Here is a 16,825-nt window from a genome sequence, read left to right as displayed (position 1 = left end):
ACAGATCAAAGTGGCCGAGTGGAAATACATGGCATAAGGCGATGCAACGTGGAAATGAGTGCGAAACATGTACAGTATTCCGTTTGGTTTCTGGAATTTGCATCTTGTGAAAGCTCAACTACAATGCAGGAATTAACAGTCAGGGAAATGGAATGCATGGGCCAGGTCAGCAAACTTTTTCAGCAGGGAGTCAGTCCACTGTCCCTCAGACCTTGTGGGGGGCCGGACTATATTTTTTGGGAGGAAATGAACGAATTCCTATGCCCCACAAATAACCCAGAGATGCATTTTAAATAAAAGCACCCATTCTACTCATGTAAAACACCAGGCGGGCCCCACAAATAACCCAGAGATGCATTTTAAATAAAAGGACACATTCTACTCATGTATAAACACACTGATTCCCTGACCGTCCGCGGGCCGGATTGAGAAAGCGATTGGGCCAGATCCGGCCCCCGGGCCTTAGTTTGCCTACCCATGGCATAAGCCTTTCCTCCTAACCCACAACCTGTTCTCTTTCTTGACCTCGTTGCTGGCCTAAAAATGCTACGTTTGAAATGTGACCAACATTCCAGATCCGTGAATCTGCCACGGCTGTCCTAGGTGTGGCTCTCGCTCCTCGGTATAATTTATCCTGAAACAGTTAAAAGAAAAAGCAGACTGGCGCTGCCGAGGAAAGCATAATTGCTGACGAAACCCCCTTGGGGCACAGCTAGTCCTTTGTAGATCTTAGGGTAGTGGAGACCCGGTTGGGGCTGGTGCAACGAGAGCTTGGCTCACGGAGTGGCTTAATTATTCCTCCGGCGGGGGATCTTGACTTGCAGCTTTTTATGGACTTTGCGGGACCTCATTAGGCAAGAGTATCATTTGCTTGCACATGTCTTGAGGAGAAAGATGCTCGGCTTGTTCCTCTGTCAACACAATATGGGAGCCGAGGACATATGTTTTGTAGCTTGCTCTAAAAACAGCACGCTCTAATTATTTCATGTTTTTAATTCTTTTTTCATTCAGCCGCGACTTGGCTAATCTGTTGCCTGATCGATATTTTTTTAATCAGTCGCTTTAGGTCACAAATGCCTCTCTCCCCCCCCCCTTCGCTTTTAACTTCCGAACCACTGAGCACACCATGCGCAGATTTACCAGCTGAGCACTGATCTTAAGATTCGGACCGCAGATGGACCGACGCTCGTTGCGTTTTCAAACGCATGTTGATTTGTAAAGCTGTCGTTTGTCAAAGGAAGGGGGGTGGGAGCTCATAAAAGAGCATTTAATCTCCTTTTTCAAGATTCTTGGCTTCTTCTCGGCTCGTGGAAGCTAATATAATCTCTCGAATGGAAAAGAAATTAAAATAGCTGTGTTTTGCTCCTTTTATGGACAAACCTCCAGCATGGATAGTGGCTAAGTATTGTGCGGTAAAAAAATAAAAATAAAAAGTACTTGTTATTGCTACTGTAAAGCCCTGTGGAATTTTCTACTCCCACCCTTGGTGGGACAATGAAACGTTTTGTAGTTGAGGAGTAAAAAAAAAAGCTACTTTGAGACTCAAGCCAAGGAAACTGAATGTTGGAGACTTTGGGACAGGCGAGAGAAATTGCTTCTTCACCCAGCATATATTTGAACTATGGAATTTGCTCCCACGATAAGTACTGGTGTCCACCAACTTGGACGAAATTGTGAAGGATTAGGTCATCCATGGCTACTAGCCATGATGGTTATTGAAATATACTCGGAGTCGAGTGTGGATTTCACGCTCTTTATTCAGCTCATAGTGGTGAGGAATGGAAGTTTCCCCGAATTGTCTGCTTTATATACATTATTTACACAATGGGCCCCATGTGATTGGCTAATTCCGGGATTCTCCTGTAGGCCAATCAGGTTGCGGATTCACTTCCACCTGGAGCTGGATTGGGTGGCTCCTGTGGACCAATCAGACTGCTGCATTCTGTATCCTATTGTTCTAGGGCCAATCAGACTGCCTCATTCTGAATCCTATTGTTGTAGGACCAATCAGACTGCTGCATTTTGGATCAACTCAGTACATAACAGTTATGCTCTGTGGCCACTGTTGCAGGAGATACCACTTTCTAGGGATACCAAAAGGGATGCGGGTGGCACTGTGGGTTAAACCACAGAGCCTAGGACTTGCTGATCAGAAGGTCGGCGGTTCGAATCCCTGCGACGGGGTGAGCTCCCGTTGCTCGGTCCCTGCTCCTGCCAACCTAGCAGTTTGAAAGCATGTCAAAGTGCAAGTAGATAAATAGGTACCGCTCTGGCGGGAAGGTAAACGGCGTTTCCGTGCGCTGCTGTGGTTCGCCAGAAGCGGCTTAGTCATGCTGGCCACATGACCCGGAAGCTGTACGCCGGCTCCCTCGGCCAATAAAGCGAGATGAGCGCCGCAACCCCAGAGTCAGTCACGACTGGACCTAATGGTCAGGGGTCCCTTTACCTTTACTTAGGGATACCAAATGGGGAGAATTCCTGTTGCTCTTAGACCCTACTTGCAGCTTCTCATAGGTATCTGGCTGGCTGGCCAGGCATCGTAAGATCAGGATGCTAGACTAGATGGGCCATTGGCCTCATATAGCAGGGCTTGTCTTATGTTCAAAGCCAATCTCTACGGGAGAAGGCATATATAATGAGATAAGAATCCAATGTCTTTGTTCAGACCAGGTCTCTCCATGGTTTTAAGTTTGGTAATAAGTTGCAATTCAGCAGCTTCTCTTTCCAGTCTATTTCTGAAATTCCTTTGTAATTCTTATCTCATTATACATGACAAAGCCATTTTTCACCTTCTCACCCCTTGCTTTTTCCTGTAAGACCTATTGCAGTCGTTAAGAGTCGTCAACAGGCTCATCACAGCTATCTGCCAATCACCCAATCCCACCACCCTTCCGAGTAATACCCCTCCCCACCTTCTCACTATATAGAAGGGTCTGGTGACTTCTGTTTCAGTGTATCTGAAGAAGTGTGCATGCACACGAAAGCTCATACCAAGAACTAACTTAGTTGGTTTTTAAGGTGCTACTGGAAGGAATTTTTTTATTTTGTTTTGACTATGGAAGACCAACACGGCTACCTATCTGTAACTGGCAATATGGACAAGGCGCTGGAGATCTGGGATTGGCTCTCCCATTGCTTTGAACACCAGCCCAGAGAATGTGGCAGGGGGAGAAGGCATTGCAGATGGCTGGCACCTACAAAAGGGTCGCAGCTCAGTGGCAGAGTATCTACCTCACATGCAAAAGTCCCAGGTTTGCAGCATCTCCAGGCAGGCTTGGAGAAAACCCAGTCTAAAAACCTGGATAACTGCTGCCAGTCAGTGTCAAGAAGGCAGAAGTAGGTGGAACAGTGGCCTGAATTTGCTGTGTTCTTACATTGTTGTTTCTTTAGGTGGGGGAGAATCTTTCTCCCTCCAGTTTTCTCCTTCTCCAGTTGCTCTTCGTTCCAGTAAGGGAATGTTACCGTGCACCTCTAAGTTTATCCTTTGGAGAGTAACTCTCTCAATGGCCACCTGTTCTGGTGGTTATATGGTGCCTACAGCTCCAGAGGTAGTTTGCGGGTGGTGCTGTGGTCTAAACCGCCAAGCCTCTTGGACTTGTCGATCAGAAGGTCGGCGGTTCAAATCCCTGCAATGGAGTGAGCTCCCATTTCTCTGTCCCAGCCCTGCCAACCTAGCAGTTCGAAAGCATGCCATCACAAGTAGATAAATAGGTACCGCTGTGGCAGGAAGGTAATCCGTGTTTCCGTTCGCTCTGGTTTCCGTCATGGTGTCCCATTGCTCCAGAAGCGGTTTAGTCCTACTGGCCACATGACCCAGAAAGCTGTCTGTGGACAAACGCCGGCTCCCTCAGCCTGAAAGTAAGATGAGTGCCACAACCCCATAGTCACCTTTGACTGGACTTAACCGTCCAGGGGTCCTTTACCTTTTTTACCTGCTAGGCTGCTGCTTTTGTTTTCTCTTTGTGGGTTTTCAAGTGGCCTCTATCTAGTGGGCGACTGTGGAAAACTGGAAGCTGGACAGACCTTTGTCCATATGCAGCAGGGCCTGTATGATCTTATAGACACAGGGAGCTGCTATTTACCAAGACAGACCATTATATCTAGCTCAGTACAGTGGTACCTCAGGTTACAGATGCTTCAAGTTACAGACGCTTCAGGTTACAGACTCCACTAACCCAGAAATAGTACCTCGGGTTAAGAACTTTGCTTCAGGATAAGAACAGAAATTTCAGCACCACAGCAGCAGGAGGCCCCATTAGCTAAAGTGGTACTTCAGGTTAAGAACAGTTTCAGGTTAAGAACGGACCTCCGGAACGAATTAAGTTCTTAACCTGAGGTACCACTGTATTGTCTACAACAGGCATAGGCAAACTCGGCCCTCCAGATGTTTTGGGACTACAACTCCCATGATCCCTAGCTAACAGGACCAGTGGTCAGGCATGATGCGAATTGTAGTCCCAAAGCGTCTGGAGGGCCGAGTTTGCCTATGCCTGGTCTGCAAGGACTGGCAGAGGCTCTCCAGGGTTCCTGGAAGGGGACATTCTCAGCTATACCTGGAGATGCCGGTGACTGAACCTGGGACCTTCTGCATGCAGACCCTCCAAGTGTCTCTATTTTCCAGGGACATCCCTGTCTCTGTTTCTGATCCTGGAATGCCCCGCTTTTCCTTAGGATTTCCCTGTTTTCATTGGAGAAATGTTGGAGGCTATGGAGTTATCTGCCCCCCGAGCCGCCTGAAGGCAATCCTATGCAGGAAAGTTTTTTAAAAAAAAAAAAAGTTTAATGTTTTATTATGTTTTTATATCTGTTGAAAGCTGCCCAGAGTGGCTGGGGCAACCCAGTCAGATGTGTGGGGTATAAACAGTAAAATGATCATTATGGAATGGTACGTCCCCATTTGCATCGGAGAAATGTTGGAGGGTATGTTCATGCCAGGCAGATACTCTGCATGTATCTCTGCACCTGGCTGTTGTTTATGCATGCATGTTAGTCTCTGTTTGAGCAAAGGTCTCCAACCCCGACACAGAGACAGAACGATTGCCTGCCATCTTTATTAGGTGACTGCCCATGTCATTGGTGTGCGTGGACTGTACTGAATATTCTGCTGTGAACCACCGTTGCCATCCTTGATAAATTTGCTAACAGGCCTGTTTAAAAATAAATAAAAGAGATGGGTCTTGAACTCCGGTGCATGAAATCAACAAATTTGACTCACGGCGACTACAGAAATTGCTTTTGGCAGTAAATAGGATGTGGCCGTGGCGTGCCCTGGAAGCAAATTATCTGCACCAATATTAAAGTCCATTCCTCCCTGCCCTGCTATATTACACCACCGTGAAATGGTTGAGCCTTAAGGGGGCATTGGGTGAGTAATAGATGTCCACAGGAAAATGTTACATGATGTGATTCCTGGTGGCCTTCGCTTTTAGGTGCTCCGGTGATCTTAAAAAATTGGAGTTTTGTTGATGGCTTTGCTATGGTTTACTTAGATATTGCTTTTCCACAATGAGCTGCTTAGAGCAAACATTCAAAACATCAGAATACAAATATAGCAATTTTCAGAGCGTGTCAGCAAATTCAACAAATTAACAAACGCAGAATAAATTCAACATTACAGACAAAAACCACAACAATCTAGGTTTAAATACATGAATACAAAGCAAAGTAAGAGTTAGGATTCTGGCCATCCTGCACCCAAAGGAGCCTGGCTTAAATACAGTTCAGAAAGGAGAGGTGCTGTCACCAGTCTAGATGACATACAGCTGACTCCTTACTCCAGAGGAAAAGGAAGAATGTGAGGGTTCTAAATGGGAGGAGCTAGAGGGCCTGTGAATGGAGCAAAATGATGAAGCTCAGGGGGTTTCATTCACTTGAAACGAACTAGTTCAATGAAGACCACGGAATTCATTCTAAACCATTTGACCTACCCCTGAAAGTAATTCCCATAACAGCCAGGTGAACTTTGCATGAATTTAATTCATTTTGGGGTGAACTTTGAATGATTTCGAGTTTGTCTACAACAGGCTTCCTCAACCTCGGCCCTCCAGTTGTTTTTGGCCTACAACTCCCATGATCCCTAGCTAGCAGGACCAGTGGTCAGGGATGATGGGAATTGTAGTCTCAAAACATTTGGAGGGCCAAGTCTGAAGAAGCCTGGTCTCATTCCCTTACATGTGGTGTGGTTTTATTATTATTATTATTATTTAGACTCTCATGGTGTTTAAGCTTAAAAATCATAATTGCTGGGGGAAATAAAGAATTCACATTCCAGTAACAATGTGTTGGTGTTTTTCTTAGTTTTCTTAAGTACTTTTTATACTTAAGTATATTTTATACAGGGACGCGGGTGGCGCTGTGGGTTAAACCACAGAGCCTAGGACTTGCTGATCAGAAGGTCGACAGCTCGAATCCCTGAGACGGGGTGAGCTCCCGTTGCTCGGTCGCTGCTCCTGCCAACGTAGCAGTTCGAAAGCATGTCAAAGTGCAAGTAGATAAATAGGTACCGCTCTGGCAGGAAGGTAAACAGTGTTTCCGAGCGCTGCTCTGGTTCGCCAGAAGCGGCTTAGTCATGCTGGACACATGACCCGGAAGCTGTACACTGGCTCCCTCAGCCAATAAAGTGAGATGAGTGCCGCAGCCCCAGAGTCGGTCACGACTGGACCTAATGGTCTGGGGTCCCCTTTACCTTTACCTTTACCTTATATTTTATACAGGCACAGCAGCTTGTAACATTCTGGATGCTGGGTGGGGAATTGCTGAAGATCATTTGGATGAATTTAAATCAAACTGTGAACTGGACAAACTGGTTTTTGATGGGGATGTAGGAAACTATCTTATACAGAGTCAGACCATCTAGCTGAGGATCATCTACACAGAATAATAAAATTGGAAGGAACCATGTGGGTTCTCTAGTCTAACACCATTCATAGCAGGAATCTTTTGCCCAATGTGGGGCTCAAACCCACAACCTCGAGACAGAGGTGCAGCCTCATGCTCTACCGACTGAGCTACATCTTCCTCTGAGCTGTGGCCCCTCCAATAAGGTGGAGTGTTACCTGCAGCTGCCAGGTGAATGTGCTTTGTCAGTGTGGCGTAGTGGTTAAGTGCGGTAGACTTGTAATCTGGGGAACCAGGTTCGCGTCTCCGCTCCTCCACATGCAGCTGCTGGGTGACCTTAGGCTAGTCACACTTCTCTGAAGTCTCTCAGCCCCACTCACCTCACAGAGTGTTTGTTGTGGGGGAGGAAGGGAAAGGAGAATGTTAGCCGCTTTGAGACTCCTTCAGGTAGTGATAAAGCGGGATATCAAATCCAAACTCTTCTTCTTTGTGTCATTTGGCGCACTGTGAAAATGATTTCAAAAGTGGGCCCAATTGATGGTGTTCGGGAAAACGTTCATGGCTCTATCTTTCCTCTCTGTTTCTCAGGTGACAAAAATGGTCAAAACGGTCACAACCAGAACTGTCCGGCAGGTCCCCGTTGGGCCTGATGGGCTCCCTGTGATGGACGGGTCATCTCCCATGGGCAGCTACACTGACTCCATAGACAGGAGACACATGAAGAACGGGGAGCGGTACATCACGCCGCAAGCTTCTTCCACCTTGACCCGCTCTTACAACAGCTACGACTCCTATCCCGATGGTCACGACAGCCAGTACCGCCCGTTCATGGGTCACGACGGTTACGGGGAGCTGCCCGACAACTACGGTAGCTTGTCCCGGGGCGTCAATTACCGCCCGCGCTATGGCTACGTCCCCGGGAACAGTTACCGGCCGGAGGACGGTAGCTTCACGTTGCCAAGCAGAAGGGATAACTACGGCCCACTACCCCAGCCCCAAGTCCCGACGGGGAGCAACGCAGACCTGAACCGCTCCCAGCCAGAACGATTCCAGCCGGAGCCATACGGGCTCGAGGATGATAACCGCAGCCTCGGGGTTGACGACGAGGGGTATGAGCTGGATCCGGAGTATTCGACGGTGAACCGTCGGACATCGGCCGGGATGCCTGAGAGAGGAAGACCTCACAAGACGAGGTAAAGGGACTGGGTTGTATATTTGCTTTTCCCTACCTATCTGCTCTTACAGGTTGTGAAAACAGGTAACTACCGGGGCAGACTTTAGTAATACAGAGCCCTGAGCAAGGGTGAACTTTGGTACTCTACTCCCAAAAGATTTCTCATATATTTACTATTTATTCTTTTTTACTTTAATTCACTGTTACATATGTATTTGTATGTGTGTGTATTACAGTGAATTAAAGGGAAGAAGAAAAAGTAAAAGGGGGGAAAATATAAAACATTTTAAAAAGCAAGGAAAACAGAACAACCCTAAAATATTATTAAGATTGCAAAACTATGTACAGTGGTACTTCTGGTTGCGAACGGGATCCGTTCCAGAGGCCCGTTCGCAACATGAATAGAATGCAACCCTCAGTGGCGCATCTGCGCACCTGCAGGTCGTGATTTGCCGCTTCTGCACATGTGCGTGACGTCATTTTGCACATCTGCACATGCACGGACAGTGAAACCTGGAAGTAACCCTTTCCAGTACTTTCGGGTTGCCACGGGACGCAACCTGAAAAAACGTACAGTGGTACCTCTAGATGCGAACGGGATCCGTTCCGGAGCCCCCTCCGCATCTAGAAGCAAACGTAACCCGTGTCAGCAGGTCACATTTCAGCGCTTCTGCACATGTGCATCACATCATTTTGAGCATCTGCACATGTGCAAGCGGCGAAACCCGAAAGTAACGTGCTCCGTTACTTCTGGGTTGCTGCGGAGCGCAACTCGAATGCGCTCATCCCGAAGCACATTCAACCCGAGGTATGACTGTGTCATGAAGCAAATGTAACATGAGGTATGACTGTGATATAAATGCAAGTAGATAAACTTACTATTTCCCTCGAGTATACATTGGTTTGTGGGTCACTATGGTTTTGATAAATACGTCCCACATATAATTAAATTCGTCCATCCATAATATTCACCTGTAAACAGTCCGTTCACGGGTTGCAAGTGTTGTCACGTCGTCCATCCATCTATCAAAGGGGGCCACGTTTTTGTCCTTCCAGTGTATCAGTATCAATCTTCCTGCAGATTTAAGGGCAAATGATTTTCACAAGATTGCCTTTTGGTGCAGTCGCCCTTTTATGGATCCTCTTAGGAGGTGCCCATATAAATATAGCTTTTATCATTATTATTTTGCACCCTATGGCTCATCGCCCTGTGCAGGGGAACCGCCCACACTGTCCTAAATCCGGCGTTGAACCCAGAGTAGGAGAGCAGTTCTGGCTTGCTGGCATCTGCTGAATGGCTGGCTATCCTGGAGGAATAGTATCTATGCAGGGCTCCCAGTACACAGCTGCCAGCGTCAGAGGCACTGTGCTTCTGGGCAGCAGATGATGGGGAGCCACTGCAGCAAAGGCCCCAGCTTTTAAGAATCGTAGGCATCTCTTTCTGGCCCATTATTCTTTGGCAACTTGCTCACGATGATTCCCCTCCCCCCTCCCCACTCTGCATTTCTTCTGGTGTGTTTTTTCCCATATTTAAATACGACCGGGGAACTTTTGACAAGCAATTTAATTTGACTGCAGCTTGTAGAAGCATAAAGAGGCACGCGCCAGGCCTCCTGTATAAGGCAGCGTTTCTTGTTGGCTTAAAAAAAGGAAAAATATTCAAAGCCATTTTTGCACAAATAAATTAGCCTTCGCCTTTCATTTCCCAGGAGCCTTTGACAATAAATAATGCCTTCTGTTTAATGATGAAACCCCACGGTAATTAGCCTTTGATTGTGGGCTGGCCTTTGTTTTGTTTCTGTTTCGCTCCTGAGCTTTTCTTCCTTAAAAAGAGATTTGGCATTCAGTTAAAGGCAGTAGGTTTGATGACACTTGAAACCAATGGAAGAAATATGACTGTCGATACACTTCAGGTGTCTCACTCCATTGCAGCCTCCCCTTCCTCTTCTGCCAGTGGCAGCTTTGCTCCTTTTCAGGATATGCCATTTGCCTCTAAACTCCAGTTCAGAATGCTTCTCTGAGCTTTTGAATTGGTGTGATCTAGTAGAGCAACCTGCCCTTGGCTTAGTTCCTTACAGTGGGGGGGGGGGGGCAACATGGAAAGAGAGGAAGATGGGAAATACAACAGCCTTTGGGAAAGGTTATTCATTTATGCATTTATTGAAATATTTGTAGACTGCAATTTCATAGTAATACAGCAAGGCAGTTGGCAACGTGCAAAATCGCAGTAAGATAAATAAAACATCAATCAATAAAGAAATTCACATTGCAAACTCCTTTCTGAGTAACAGAGCTCTTAAAGGTAAAGCTAAAGGTAAAGAGACCCCTGACCATTAGGTCCAGTTGTGGCCGACTCTCGGTTTGTGGTGCTCATCTCGCTTTATTGGCCGAGGGAGCCAGTGTACAGCTTCCGGGTCATGTGGCCAGCAGGACTAAGCCGCTTCTGGCGAACCAGAGCAGCGCACGGAAACGCCGTTTACCTTCCCGCCGGAATGGTACCTATTTATCTACTTGCACTTTGACATGCTTTCGAACTGCTAGGTTGGCAGGAGCAGGGACTGAGCAACGGGAGCTCACCCCGTCTCAGGGATTCGAACCGCCAACCTTCTGATCGGCAAGTCCTAGGGTCTGTGGTTTAACCCACAGTGCCACCCGTGTCCCAACAGAGCTCTTAGGGGACAGCTAAAATAAAGCAGGGATGATTCCTCCCAAACTTCTGCTGGCAGGAACTTCCACTGGACAGGACCTAAATACTCAGCCCTTAGTAAAGACCTGCCAAACCTTAGGGGAACGAGTTAGGCTGAGAAGCCACAACTGCCCCCCAAATCACCTAGCAAGCTGAGTGGAACCTTGGACCCTTAGTCTTATTGACTAAATGTTAGCCCACACTTGCTCTCAGCTTCTAAATTTCTCAGAGTAAAGTGACTCACTTGTTGTCCCTACATGGGATGGATGGCTTAGGGCTCCCAATGAGAAACGGGAGCCCGCGGCAGCTTTTGCGACTTATCACGATGAGACTTCTCATTGATAGCACATTCAAAAATTCAGTGCAGGGTCCCTTTATGATAGTTACAGCCGTGCCTCTTGTAGGATGATAAAACCTCCTAAGATTATTGTGCAGTAATCTTTAAAAAATACAAAAATGATTAGGAATACGTTGCAACAATCAGTGGAGACCTACTGTTTTCTGTGCACCTAACACGGGCAAATGATCTGGAGCACTCCTCCTTTCAAGAGGGGCAAGTTGTGCTTTCCTTGAAATTCCATTGTATGTAATAGAATTTGCACCCCCATTCTCTTGAAACGGAAGCAGCCAATGTTTTCAGTGTTTCCCACTCCCAGTTTTCCATGATGATTTTCCCAACAGGCATTCTATAATGTCTTCTTCTTCTTCTTTTTCGATCACTCATAGCCGAGTAAGATTGTCTTCCATGAACAGGTTCTTAACCGTGAGTCTGGGAGGCCAAGTCTGGATCCACACATCCTTCCACAGTGAGGACATAACTTTCCGGGCAGGAGTTGAGGAGTTGATCACAGTGAGGGTTTGCTAAGTGTGCCTTCCTCTTAGCACGTTTCTCCCTTTCATTCTGAGTTTGAGCGTCTTCAAAGCCCATGACACCTTCAGTAAAGGCTGTTCTCCAACTGGGGTGCTCGCAGGCCATAATGTAATGTAACCACTCGTTATTATGAGAGCCAGTGTGGTGTAGTGGTTAAGAGCGGTGGACTCATAATCTGGTGAACCGGGTTCGCTTCCCCGCTCCTCCACATGCAGCTGCTGGGTGACCTTGGGCTGGTCACACTTCTCTGAAGTCTCTCAGCCCCACTCACCTCACAGAGTGTTTGTGGTGGGGGAGGAAGGGAAAGGAGAATGTTAGCCGCTTTGAGACTCCTTTAGGTAGTGATAAAGCAGGATATCAAATCCAAACTCGTTGGCTGCTGAGGAACATCCCTCCCTTAGCAGGGATGGATTTCGGTCTTTGGTGGTGCCCTGGGCAAGGCCAACATTCAGCATCCCCTGCGCCTCACCTTCTATTCTGTGCATGCACTATGGCAAAGCTGGGGCAACCCCATGGCCTGGTACCCAGTACAGTGGTACCTTGGGTTACATACGCTTCCGGTTACAGACGCTTCAGGTTACAGACTCCGCTAACCCAGAAATAATACCTCGGGTTAAGAACTTAGCTTCAGGATGAGAACTGAAAGGAGGCCCCATTAGCTAAAGTGGTGCTTCAGGTTAAGAACAGTTTCAGGTTAAGAACGGACCTCCAGAACGAATTAAGTACGTAACCAGAGGTACCACTGTATAACTTCCCCATTTTCGTTGGATAAATGTTGGAGGGCATGATGTTAACCAGGGTGTGTTAGTGGCTAGAGTGCTGAACTAGAATTTGGGAGCTTAAAGACCCTAGCGGAAGATGGGAAACATTGGATACAGCCCATTATATCTGTTCTGTATGACAACACTTGAATTTGGAACTTCATATAGAAGTTGGCATGGCAGCCGCACAGAGGCAGAGGCTGCCCAGGCAATTGTGGTTATCAGTGGCGTAGCGTGGGTTGTCAGCACCCGGGGCAAGGCAAGTAATTTGCGCCCCCTAACCCGCACGCCTGGCAGCCCCCCCTCCACAGTGGGCGGCGACCCGGCGGCTCGGATCGAATTCGCACAGCAGTGAGAGAGAGTGAGTGAGCCAGGTAGGGGCAGAGAGCTGCAAGCGCGCACCCCCCCCCCAGATGTTGTGCCCGGTGCGGCCGGCCCCCCCTGCACCCCCCATGCTATGCCACTGGTGGTTATCAAGGCAGGAAATAACCGTGTTATGCAAGGGTGGCTAAAAGTCCAGTTCCCGCAGAGGAACACTCAGCAGCTTGTTTGGTTTCTGAAAGTGGCAATAATATCTGCTTTCGCCGCCTGTTGCCAGCTGCATTGTTTGTCCATTGGCCGAGTTTCATTTATCGCCAGAATTATTAACCTTTCAAGACTTATTGAAAATCGATTCCTGCACTCATTTCTAAGTGGGAAGGAAGCCGCCAGGCTCTCTTTTCATGTCCGATCTCTGAGGGATAGTTGTTTACACCAGGATGGGAGGGGGGGTTTAGTGGGAAGCAACAATAAATCAGCACAACATGTCACTAAGTGGAGAAATAGTTGGCGGGGGGGGGGGCTGTGCTGCAGAAATGTGGCCAAGCAAGTGGTGTCTTAAGACCTGGAGCCTTTCTAAAGGGTACTTTCAAAAGTCAATGGAAAAGTAATAATCATCATTCCGGTTGGGTCCCAAGTTGCAGGTTGAGTTGAAAGATGAGTCTCAGGTTCGGTATATCCATCCCCTAAATTTCCAGTGTTTGGATGTCGGTGCCATTAGTTTTGTAGTCAGAACAGAATCGGCCATGCACAAGGTGGAGGCATTGAGAGGGGCAGATTTTGGGAAAGTGACCAGTTCCCCTGTACAGTGGTACCTCGGGTTAAGTACTTAATTCGTTCCGGAGGTCCGTTCTTAACCTGAAACTGTTCTTAACCTGAAGCACCACTTTAGCTAATGGGGCCTCCGGCTGCCGCCGTGCCGCCAGAGCACGAATTCTGTTCTCATCCTGAAGCAAAGTTCTTAACCCGAGGTACCATTTCTGGGTTAGCGGAGTCTGTAACCTGAAGCGTATGTAACCTGAGGTACCACTGTATTACAGTCGTACCTCAGCTCCCGAACATCTTGGGAGACGAACGTTCCGGCTCCCGAACAATCAAAAATCAGAAGTGAGTGTTCCGGTTTTCGAACATTTTTTTGGAAACTGAACGTCCAATGTGGCTTCCACTATTGTTTCTGGTGCGCCACCGCAATCAGGAACCAAACAGAAGCCACGCCTTGGTTTCCGAACTTTTTGGAAGTCGAACAGACTTCCAAAACAGATTCCTCTTGACTTCTGAGGTACGTCTGTATTATTATATTCATTCATTCATTCATTTAAATGTATACCCTGCCCATCTGACTAGGTTGACACAGCCACTCTGGGTGGCTTCCAAAATATATAAAAACATAATAAACATTGAGCATTAAAAAGCTTCCCTATATAGGGATGCCTTCAGATGTCTTCTAAAGGTTGTATAGTTACTTATCTCCTTGGCTCAGGGGTTGCATAACTCCATACCCTTCAACATTTCTCTGAAGAAAATAAGGATGTCCTAAGGAAAAGCAGCGGGGGACGCGGGTGGCGCTGTGGGTTAAACCACAGAGCCTAGGACTTGCCGATCAGAAGGTCAGCAGTTTGAATCCCCGCGACGGGGTGAGCTCCCATTGCTCGGTCCCTGCTCCTGCCAACCTAGCAGTTTGAAAGTACGTCAAAGTGCAAGTAGATAAATACGTACCGCTCCGGCGGGAAGGTAAACAGCGTTTCCGTGCGCTGCTCTGGTTCACCATGACCCGGAAGCTGTACGCCGGCTCCCTCGGCCAATAAAGCGAGATGAGCGCCGCAACCCCAGAGTCGGTCGTGACTGGAACTAATGGTCAGGGGTCCCATGATCCACCTGGAGAAGGAACTGGCAAACCACTCCAGTATTTTGCCAAGAAAACTCCATGGACATAAAAAAGGAGAAGCTTTGAGAAGAAAGTGAGAGTTTCCAAGGCATGCTCTGATTCATGGGATCACGGAAAGTCAAACACGACTAAGACGACTAAACAACAAAGGAAAAGCGGACACTCTGGGATCAAATCAGAAACTGAACGGCTTCTGTAAATTCAGGACAGTCCCTGGAAAATAGAGGCACTTGGGGGGGGGTCTGTGGCATGTTCATGTTGACTTATAAGAGCTGCAGCAACAAGTGTAGAAACCAGAGCTCAAAAAGAAGGAGGGAGGGAGGTTGATTTCCTGATGGCTCCTTGTAGCAATCGGCCTAGTGCTGCTTTTTCTTCTTGGACCGGCAGCGCTACAGCGTTCTCTGCGTACCTGCCAGCGATTCCAGCAGATGGGTTAAACCTGTAATCCCTTTGCTAATTGTCAGTTGCCTGGTTCCTTGCATATCTGATTGGACAGGTAGCTGGCTATTTGCTCCTCTCTCTCTCTCCCTCTCTCCTCTCACTGCTGACCCAATTTCAGAACACTCGCATTTGAATATAGATTGGAAAGCGGGGTGGCGGCGAAACGGAACGGCTTCTTCCGAGAGCGCCTTCAAATGCACAAGAAGCAGATTTTCCGTCTGTCTGCACACCAATGTGCGTCCATACGTCTTGTGCTAATTTTTGTCAAGCCGTAACAGCAGATGGTGATAAGAGCCCTGCTCAGCCAAACGAAAGGGCTGCCGAGTCCGGTATCCTGTTTTTCCGGGGCACGGCATGGAGAAAGTGAAGAGGGGAGAGTCTTTCTCCTTCTCTCATGACACTAGAACTTAGGACCCTCATATTTACAGGACCGCCTCTCCTGGTCTGCCCCACAGAGGACCTTAAGGTCCATTAATAATCATAGTTTAGAGGTCCTGGGCCCTAAGGAAGTCAGATTATCTTCCACCAGGGCCAGGGCCTTCTCAGTGATGGCTCCGACCTGGTGGAATGTTCTGTCCCATGAGACCAGGGCCCTGCAGGATTTAACCTCCTTCTGCAGGGCCTGTAAGACAGAGCTATTCCGCCTGACTTTCAATTTGAATTTAGCCTGATCTTTTATTCCCCTTCCTTCCCTCCCCCTCCCCTTTTTATGAAGATTACCCACTCTGGGATCCCACAGCTAATTCTCCCATAGTCTCCTCGCTGGCCCAAATAGGACTAATTTAGCCACCTAGCCCTGGTGATCATCTAATGTTTATTGGGTGGATTTTCCCCCTAATCTGACTTTTGATTTTTGATTTTATTGTTATTCACGTTTTATACTGTATTTTATGCTGTTTTTGTAGCATCAATTAAGTCTTATAAACCAGGCTCATGTTATGTCCTGCGGTGACCCGGAAGTACCAGAAAGGGTAACTTCTGGGTTTCACCGCTTGCACATGCGCAGATGCGCTAAATTGCGTGTCGTGCATGCACACTAGCGCCAAATCTTACCATGCACCTGCGAAGATATGGCGCTTCAGATTGCGGGCTTTTCATGTTGCAAACAGGCCTCTAGAATGGATCCTGTTCGCAACCAGAGGTACCACTGCACCCGTCTCATCCTTGAATTTTTTTCCAATAAAAACAATTTCAAAAAAGAGAGATCTCAATGGCTACTTGTCACAATGGCTGTGTTCTACCTCCACTGAGTACCAATTGCTCTGGAATCACAGCAGGGAGAGGGTTGTTGATTCTGCTTTCAGGCTCTCCATAGGGATCTGGCTGGCCACTGTGAGAACAGGATTCTGGACCAGATGGGCCATTGGCCTCACCCGGTAGGATTCTTCTTAAGTTCATAGTCTAAATTGTGGCAGCGAGGATTCTGTTGGGAGCATTAGGTTGTGGCCACATTGCCCTCCTTTTGAAACATCTGCACTGGTTGCCATTTTTTTCTGGGCCCATTTCAAAGCTCTTTTAAAGGCCCAAGTGGTCCAGGACCCAGGTACTTCAAAGCGCACTTTCGTCAATATTGACTCGCCTGTCTCCTTAGCTCAGGAAATACGTCCCTCCTTTATGTTCCCTATGTAGGATGAGATGTGAGGTGCAGGGGGTCAGAGAAGAGCCTTTTAAGTGGTGGCTCCATGTATCTGGAACTCCCTCCCCACTCAGATGCCTCTTGCCACTTCAGTTTGTTCTCTTACATGAGAGGTTATGAGGCACACCTCTTAGGTCAAGTTTACAAGGGTGTGTGAATAATGTGCTTAGGATGAATGTCCGCCCTGTGTGCTGTTGCGCTGATTATGATGCTTTT

General features: G+C 47.6%; 1 protein-coding gene across 9 annotated transcripts in view; it reads left to right on the top strand.

Moving 5' to 3' along the window:
- ARVCF (ARVCF delta catenin family member) overlaps window positions 1–16,825 on the top strand; it is a 330,432-nt gene that overhangs the window by 174,329 nt on the left and 139,278 nt on the right. For all 9 annotated transcript variants that reach the window (XM_081842755.1, XM_081842752.1, XM_081842750.1 and 6 more), the window contains one exon: window positions 7,426–8,030. In XM_081842755.1, the coding sequence (XP_081698881.1) occupies window positions 7,426–8,030 (605 nt within the window). The remainder of the gene's footprint in view (window positions 1–7,425; window positions 8,031–16,825) is intronic.

Source organism: Podarcis erhardii, assembly GCF_964252035.2.
Source record: "Podarcis erhardii genome assembly, chromosome: 15".
NCBI lineage: Eukaryota > Metazoa > Chordata > Lepidosauria > Squamata > Lacertidae > Podarcis > Podarcis erhardii.
Note: the sequence above shows the minus strand (reverse complement) of the source record. Positions and strands in the feature narration are given on the sequence as shown.